Source organism: Arachis duranensis, chromosome 10, assembly GCF_000817695.3.
Source record: "Arachis duranensis cultivar V14167 chromosome 10, aradu.V14167.gnm2.J7QH, whole genome shotgun sequence".
Lineage (NCBI taxonomy): Eukaryota > Viridiplantae > Streptophyta > Magnoliopsida > Fabales > Fabaceae > Arachis > Arachis duranensis.
In genome coordinates, this window is record NC_029781.3 from 94812656 (window position 1) to 94821430 (window position 8775).

The window sequence follows — 8775 nt, forward strand, 5'->3', positions numbered from 1 at the left end:
TATTTATAGTCTGTGTTTGGGTGTATTATGCATATCTCTATGCAGACCGTCATATATGGGTTCCAATCTATCTGGATCACCACTTCATGTTATAGTACCTGTAAATCAGACATTTTGAATACACCAGAGAGAGTTTAATTAATTTTGATATTGTGGACAACAAGTGGCTTTCAGTTAGTGTTGGGTTAAAATCTGCAGCAGATGTGTAAATTTAATTTTTTATCGGGTGTATTTATAGTCTGTGTTTGGGTGTATTATGCAGATCTCTATGCAGACCGTCATATATGGGTTCCAATCTATCTGGATCACCACTTCATATTATAGTACCTGTAAATCAGACATTTTGAATGCACTAGAGAGAGTTTAATTAATTTTGGACTTGCGGACAACAAGTAGCTTTCAGGTAGTGTTGGGTTAAAATCTGCAGCAGAGGTGTAAATTTAATTTTTTATCGGGTGTATTTATAGTCTGTGTTTGGGTGTATTATGCAGATCTCTATGCAGACCGTCATATATGGGTTCCAATCTATCTGGATCACCACTTCATATTATAGTACCTGTAAATCAGACATTTTGAATACACCATAGAGAGTTTAATTAATTTTGGTCTTGTGGACAACAAGTGGCTTTCAGGTAGTGTTGGGTTAAAATCTGCAGTAGAGGTGTAAATTTAATTTTTCATCGGGTGTATTTATAGTCTGTGTTTGGGTGTATTATGCAGATCTCTATGCAGACCGTCATATATGGGTTCCAATCTATCTGGATCACCACTTCATATTATAGTACCTGTAAATCAGACATTTTGAATACACCAGAGAGAGTTTAATTAATTTTGGTCTTGTGGACAACAAGTGGCTTTCAGGTAGTGTTGGGTTATCTGCAGCAGAGGTGTAAATTTAATTTTTTATCGGGTGTATTTATAGTCTGTGTTTGGGTGTATTATGCAGATCTCTATGCAGACCGTCATATATGGGTTCCAATCTATCTGGATCACCACTTTATATTATAGTACCTGTAAATCAGACATTTTGAATACACCAGAGAGAGTTTAATTATGGAAAAAAATTTACTTATAATTGGATCAAATATATTTACACCATGTGTTCAATTTCTTAGAACAAGAAGATCAATAAAACCTAGAAGAACATAGAAGAATAGTAAAACATAGTTCTTCGATTTCGAAATCAGAAACAGAAATGTGAAAAATGTACAAGATGAGTAAAACAATAACGTACCTTGAATAATATTTTGTTGATGGTTTCTGCTATTATTCGCGACGAGTTCAAATGTCTCTTCAGTTTGGAATGTTGCTCGAAACTTGAGGATTTGTGTTATCTTTGAAGGAGAAGAGGAAGAGTGAGCCATAACGAGCAGTTTTTTCGAAGCGTAATCGTTCGAGTGACGCGCGTGAAATTGACGCTCCATTTAAAGGGAGGGAGTGCGCGTGGATTAAACCTGAGTTGGGCCAACTTGTAAGGATTGTATGCGTTATTTGCTTGTATGTGTAGCGGGGCCCTTGTGGTTATGCTTTAATTTTTGAAAAGAGTTGGTTCTTATTATATTTTTCTAAATGAATTTTTACCATATCAAATAATGATTGGAGTCTTAAAAATTTGGATATTTTCACATGTGTTTACAAAAAGATAATGTTAACGGCCCAATTTTTACTCAATATAATTGTGGCCCAAACGTGTATAAATTTCATCGGGTTTAGAGGCGGGTTCAGATCTAACAAATAGACCCGATATATATTTTAGACCGAAATTAGATCACATCAAATTCGATTTCACCCGAGCCATGAACACTCTAAATTTAATTCTATGAAACTAAAGAAAAAATATAGATTATCTTCTTCCAGTTGTAAGTGGTGCTATTCGGTTTATTTTGTTCTTAATTTTTTACTTATTTATTGCTTTATTAAGTGATTGTTGGTTAAAAAATAGTTTTCTCGAAAAGTCAAATAATGAATTTTAACCAATACGTACACATTATATCATAAGAATAAATATTTAAAATCTTAAAAAATAGAGAGAAATTTATGCTAAGAAAGGGGGTGCCCTTCCTTTCTCTTGGTTGTTTTGTCGTTTTCCTTTTTCTTCTTTGGATGCGATCAAATTCTTCAAACGCTGTATTTGTACGGACGCAGCATGATTGGTAGGTATTGGTCAAAGCAAGAGTTATTTGGAAGTTGGAACCCATGCCCTATTGACTGATGCTTATTTGTTATTTCTTCGAACCGTTCATTGCATATCAAATTTCTTGACTCCTTAAACTCATAATATTTATATAACTACGTCTACATCCCAATGAGTCAATTGTCAAAAGTCACAAATTTAGGATGTCATGCGAGAAAAAAAAAACAAAAATAAAACTTCTAATTTTATATTATGAATTATGTATTTTTAGAACACAATAAAATTATTATTAGTAAAAGTTTTTAAATATTATTTTTTAATAAATACAAAACAAATATTTTAAAAAATTTAATTTTTATATTTTTAATAAAAAAAATTTCAATTTATAATCTGAAAGACATAAATTAAATAAACTCTTATATTATTAGTTTATTCCTTTTAAGTTGTGTCCCCACAAGAAATTTCACCTCAACTCTCTCCATTCAAATATGTTAAGTTTCTTAAGAAACCCAAATTTTTGTGTGTGTTTTGAGTCCCTCTTAGCCACAAAACTTAACCCTACCACTTTATCAATTTCTAAGGTTTCTACTTGTGGATAGTGTTTGTGTTTTTCCTTGTACTACACCACATCCTTGTCTCATATTCTTCTTTTATTATTTATTATTATTTTAAGGTACCATGTTCTAGTTTACAGTTGTTCTTTGATTTACATTAGTTTCTGCGTGTTGGTGTCAACTGTCAAACAATTCAAACACTTTTCTAAGTTTTCTTCATAGTTCTGTCCACTGTCAGAATTAAATTCTTCATTACTCTCCAATTTCCTCTGTAGAAGACATCAATTCTTTCTTCTTCTTCTTTTTTGTGATGAAGTTGTAGTAAAACTGTCCACAGTTCCTGATTTTGGTTACTGTTATTTCTATTATTATTATTATCATGGATGATCATAAATCTGAGGATCAACACCTGGTGGCGGCAGCGCAGCACATTTTAAAGGCGTTGGCGGCAAGCAAGGCTGTCTCCGATGATCTGAGAAAAACTCTCTTGGATTTCGATATTCATCTGTCAGCCATGTCCATAGTTGAAAGGAGCATCAAGCAGCTAGAAAGGAAAATTAAATTTGCCGAAGGCAAAATAATGGCTTGGAAAGCAAAGAATTCGATGATATGGGACTGCAGTTCCAAGGAATCTTCCGAGTATTTAGAAGCCGTTAGGGAGGTTCAAGCAGTGGCGAAACTGGAGGAAGAATTAGTTCATATCCTCGTTAAGCACAAGCAATACCTTGAACCGGAATCTTTCGCGAACGAGGCTGGTTCAGTTGATCTGGTTAATCCTGCGTTAATTCCAGATCTCAAGAGCATTGCAAATGTCATGTTCGGTTCCAAGTACCATCAGGAGTTTTGCCAGACTTTCATTTCTTCGAGACGTCACGCCTTGGACGAGTTCTTCGTGGTTCTTGAAATAGAAAGATTCAGCAACGAGAACGTCATGAAAATGGAAGGGAATTGCTTGAATCGCGAGATAAAGAAGTGGATTCGCGCCGTGAAGATAGTCTTTCAGGTGTATCTCGTCGCAGAGAGACGGTTGTGTAAGCAAATTCTTGGAGACTTCAACGACTCTGTTTATCAGTTCTGCTTCGCCGAGATAACTTTGAGTTTTGTGTTGAAACTTTTGAATTTTGGTGAGGCCGTAGCAACGGGAAACCGTTCGCCGGAGAAACTGTTCTGTTTTCTAGACATCTATGAAGTTTTGGAGAATCTCGCTGTCTATGTAGACATTTTGTTCTTTGAAGAATTTGGTTCATTTGTAAGAGATGAGTTTCACAAGCTTCTAAACAAGTTTGGTGAAGCTTCAAAGTTCACATTCTTAGCATTTAAAAGTGCTATTGCAAATGATCCTTCAAAGGCGCGATTCCCTGGCGGCGGAGTTCACCATCTTACCAAATATGTAATGAATTTCATCAAGACACTGGCGGAATACGGCGAGGCACTCAACCTTCTCCTGGCGGACGAGACTCCGGCCGATCCGGACGACGACGGCCATCCTTTGGCTCGCGAATTCTGGTCGGTGGCGGCCACTCTTGAATCCAACCTGATCAATAAGTCCAAATTGTACAAAGATGTGGCATTGCAACATGTATTCATGATGAATAACATTCACTACATGGTCCAAAAGGCTAAGTCCTCGGAACTAAGCTTAGTATTCGGCGATCGATGGCTTCGTCGGCACATTGCTAAGTTCCGAGATAATGCTAGAAGCTATGAGAGGGTAACTTGGGGTCCAATACTCTCTATTCTGAAACAAGAAAACACTGAATCGAATTGCACTTCTTCGAAGGAAAATCTAAAGAAAAAGTGCAAAGATTTCAATGCTTCTTTTAGTGAAACCTATAGGTCACAAACAGGGTGGTGTATTCCAGATACTGAACTCCGTGAAGATGTACAAATCTTAATTTCTCAGAAAGTTGTTCATGCTTACCGGCAATTCACTGGGAGATATTTATCAAGCATTGATGAGAAGTGGAAAAAGTACACTGTAGATGATATAGAGAACTATGTATTGGACCTTTTTGTAGGTTCACCAAAGTCTTTGCATTATTTTTCATCATCAGCACAGATACTGAAAAGGGATAAGAGTGTTTGATGAAGATTTTTTTTTTTTCATTTCTTCTTTTTGTTGTCTTAGTTTTAGCAATTGGGGATGCCTTTTACTATATTTTAGTTTTCTTATACCATTGACATTAAATAAAACTAATGTGGCCTCACCTTGTTACTCAATTTGGATGAACATATTGTGTTCTTATTACATAACAGCTTTGTTAACATTTTATATAAATGAGTTTTTATTGGCTTTTGTCTTTATAAAAACGGGTTGAATATCTAAATTTAAGTAGTCTATTTTAAGTTTTGGACATTACTATGTATTATTAAGTCTTAAAACTTTATAATTAGTATATATGATATGATAAAACAAAATAATAGTATTTTTATGATGTAATTTTTTTTTATAATTATTAGGATCAAATTACTATAAATATATATTAGGATTAACCATAAAAAATGTCCTCGAATTATTCAAATACCGACAATAATGACCTCCACTTTTATTATCGACAAAAATAATTTTTAATAATTTAAGAACGTGCACAAAATACCCATCCGTCAAGAAAGGTATATTCCGTTAACGAAAAAACATACGTGACGTGCGCTCTCTCTCTCTTATTTCTTCTTCTTCCTCAAAGTGTATCCCCATCTCCATCTCTAAAATTAATAACCCTAAACCCCGAATCTCCCAAATCTCTATGCTCTTCTTTTCCTCTCGATGCCATAGCCACTGCTTTGTCTACTTCTCTTCGCAACACCAGAAGCTATAGCACAACAATAAAAAAACTACACTCAGAACTATAACGTGAGTACGATCGGAATGGAAGAAAAGCTTGACGGTCAGAGCTGGAAGGCGAGCGCCACAACCAGAACTGAAAGGCGAGCACCGCCGGATCTGGAAAGCAAGCGCCGCCGGGTCTGGAAGGCGAGCTTCACGGGTGGGAGTTGGCTCCATCCTAATTCTCTTTCCTCCATCATTCGTCGCAGCAACAATTTCTACCTTCTCCATTATTTCATTCACTGTTGTTAACTTAGCTCTTCACATCTGCTTCTGATTTTGTTTCTATCGTTAAATCTATTTTGTTGAAATTAGAGTGAATTATTATTGGTATTGTTGTTGTTATTGTTGTTAGTGTTAATGGACTGTGAGAGTGGGATGAATTTTTAGAGGGATGACGATGGGATATGGTGACGGCAAGACAGTGAAGATTGTAAACCCTGGTTAAATTAGTAGATAATTAGTTAATAAATTAGTTTTCAATAATAAAGATTAGAAATGCGAATATTATATCAAATTAGGATAGAACTCATCGAAACGAGAATTTTGACACTAATTTCGAAGAAAACGGTCCAAGATTGGACCGAACGAGCCAAATCGGTTGAACCGAATCCAAACCGGGCCGTCGGTCCAACCGGACTAACTCATTAAATGAAGCCAAACTCCTTTCTCTCCCTCACTTGGCTGCAGCAGCGTGAAACGCTTCCAGGGAGGGGAGAAAGCTTCCAAAACCCTATGGTAACATTTTGATCACCATAACTTCTCCGTCCGAGCTCCAATCGCCGCACCGTTTGCGGCCACGCATTTATCACGTCGAGCTCTACGTTTCTACCAGAACAATTTCACTTGTAACTTTTTTAATCACTCTCATCCCTCTTTTCTCCCAATTTTTAAATTTTTAATAGGAAGGTTGAATTTCTTTGATTTATGATGTTTTAGGATCCAATTAGCTTGAGGAAAACATTCACTCTTGCTTATGTGAAGCTTGGGTAAGGTGAGGAGACGATAATTTTAGTTTAATTTTATTAAATTTGAGCTTTGAGTATTAAATTGGACATATAAGTGTTATGAATGTGTATTAGGTTGTGAATAAATAATTGGAGCTTGAAATTGTGAATATTGGAACTTGGAGAAAGCTGATTAGTTGAATTTTGAAGGGGCTGCCTTGGTTTTAAGTAATTTGCTTTGGTCGTTACGTGGAAATCGGCCAAGGTATAGTTTAGGTTTCTTGCATTTAATATATAATGTTCTGTGAAAACTTAGGCTAGATGACCACAGGATAAGTTGAAATGCAAGTGTATGTTAATGCTTAGTAATTTGTTGTCAAATATATTTGGTTGGTGCTTGTGGATTAACTGGTGATTTGGTGAATTATTGATTTGAGGTATAACTAATGTGGAGGTTGTTGTGATAATGAGGTATTTTGTATTAAAAGCCTAGAATTTGTGAACTATGATTCTTAGTTGAATTTTGGTTGTTGGATTTGAATATTGTATGAGTATAATTGTTGATCTGAGGTAGATTTATTGTGGTGATTGTTATGATGATGAGGAAGGGTGTGTTGAATTGAAAAGAATGCAAGTTTGGACCCGAAAAAGGTGGCAAATTCTGAGTTTTAGAAGAGATGCTGCCGAAATTTTATAAAAAATTAGAGATTTTGTTTATATGATTATTTAAAAAGATTTAGATTCAAAGGTTATATGGTTTGATTTTGAGTTATTAAGAAAATGAGCATGTTTTAAGTTTGATTCATTTAGAAAAGAATGAATTAAGTTTTGAATTGGAACTATTGATGGATGGAACGAGAGGTGTGATAATGAAGGATAAGGATTGAATATGATTGATGTATGATGATGAATGAGATGCAATTGAGAATGATGTGGATGTTGATGAATTATAATTGAATTATTTATATGGCTTATGAATTTGAATAATCTGAGATACGAGATTTCCTAGATTAAGTGCCGTGGCTTGCCACCACGTGTACCAGGTTGAAAACTCAATACTTTGTTGACCCTAAGACATAAGTGTGACCGGGCACTATATAAATTCCCGAGAATGTTACCCCCATTGAGCAATATTGATTATTTGAGAAAAAGCTATGCATAGACTCTTGGGGATGCACGTCGGGGGACAGTCTAAGTACAATTCAGACTTGTCGGGTTGGCTGGATAACCGACAAATGAGCCTCATCAGCCATAGGATAGGCTTGCATCATATGCATATTACTTGAGCTACTTGCATGTGCTTTAATTGGGTATGCATATATGTACTTGCCATACTAAATGTGTATTTGTTACCTGCAGTAATTGTAACCTTCTTGTGTTTTTGCCTTTATCTGTTTATTTGTCTGTGAAAATGCATGATGGAACTGGAGGTATGGAGGAATGGAAGTATGGGACTTAGAATTAAGGTTAAGTTAAGTTAGATTTAAATATTCTTAGAAAATCACCTTTTATGGCTCCTGTTTAATACTTTAAGCTCTATAATCTGAGAGTCGGTGTTCTAGGATTGCGTCTGGCATTCCCATGACCTTATATATTATGTGTGTGGCACCTTTACCATATTGAGAACCTCCGGTTCTCATTCCATACTATGTTGTTGTTTTTCAAATGCAGGTCGGGAGCCATCTTGTTAGGCGTCTGGACTCTTAAAGCGGAGAGGTTACTGGATAGTGTTGTTGTATAGTTTTATTGTACAGTGACGTATATATATGTACCTAGCTTTCTCTCTGCATAACTTGTCCTTTTTGATCCTCTTAGAGGTTTATGGAGAGGCAGGATTGTGTATATGTACTTTTGGGTTTTGGATATGTATGTATATATGTGTAAATATTCTCCAGCCAGTCTTGACTTCGCAGGCTGAGTTAGGAGCTTGTTATTTTGTATCTTTGGCACTCTATTCCTACTTCTGTTATCATATGTTTAATAGTTATGGTTTTTTTAGCACGCAAGTGAACTCGTTCCTTGAGCGTTGCGCTTTTATTTTGCGATTTTTATTTCCTCTTTTTTTCAAGGCTCCTAGCATATTATAATTCTTCTGCTATTATATGTACTCATTTTATTTTAGAGGTCGTAATACCACACCACCTCTATTTTACAACTTAAGCGTAAAGCTTAGTGTGGTAGGGTGTTACATTATGGTATCAGAGCAGTTCGTTCCTATAGAGCCTGAGAGACGGACTGATTGTGCTTCTGTGCATTCTTTGTATATGTGTTTATGTGCTATAGGATATCTGATTGATATATATGGCATAAACATTT

At 35.6% G+C, this 8775-nt stretch overlaps 1 protein-coding gene across 1 annotated transcript; it reads left to right on the top strand.

Annotated features, from left to right (window-relative positions):
* The first annotated feature begins 2885 nt into the window (after window positions 1-2885).
* LOC107471027 (exocyst complex component EXO70E2-like) lies at window positions 2886-4886 on the top strand. Its single transcript, XM_016090471.3, has one exon. The coding sequence runs from the start codon at window positions 3068-3070 to the stop codon at window positions 4772-4774; it is 1707 nt and encodes a 568-aa protein (XP_015945957.1). The 5' UTR covers window positions 2886-3067; the 3' UTR covers window positions 4775-4886.
* Window positions 4887-8775: the final 3889 nt, after the last annotated feature.

Coding starts and splice junctions, on each gene's coding strand:
- LOC107471027 (XM_016090471.3), top strand. CDS start 3,068: ATGGATGATCATAAATCTGAGGATCAACACCTGGTGGCGGCAGCGCAG.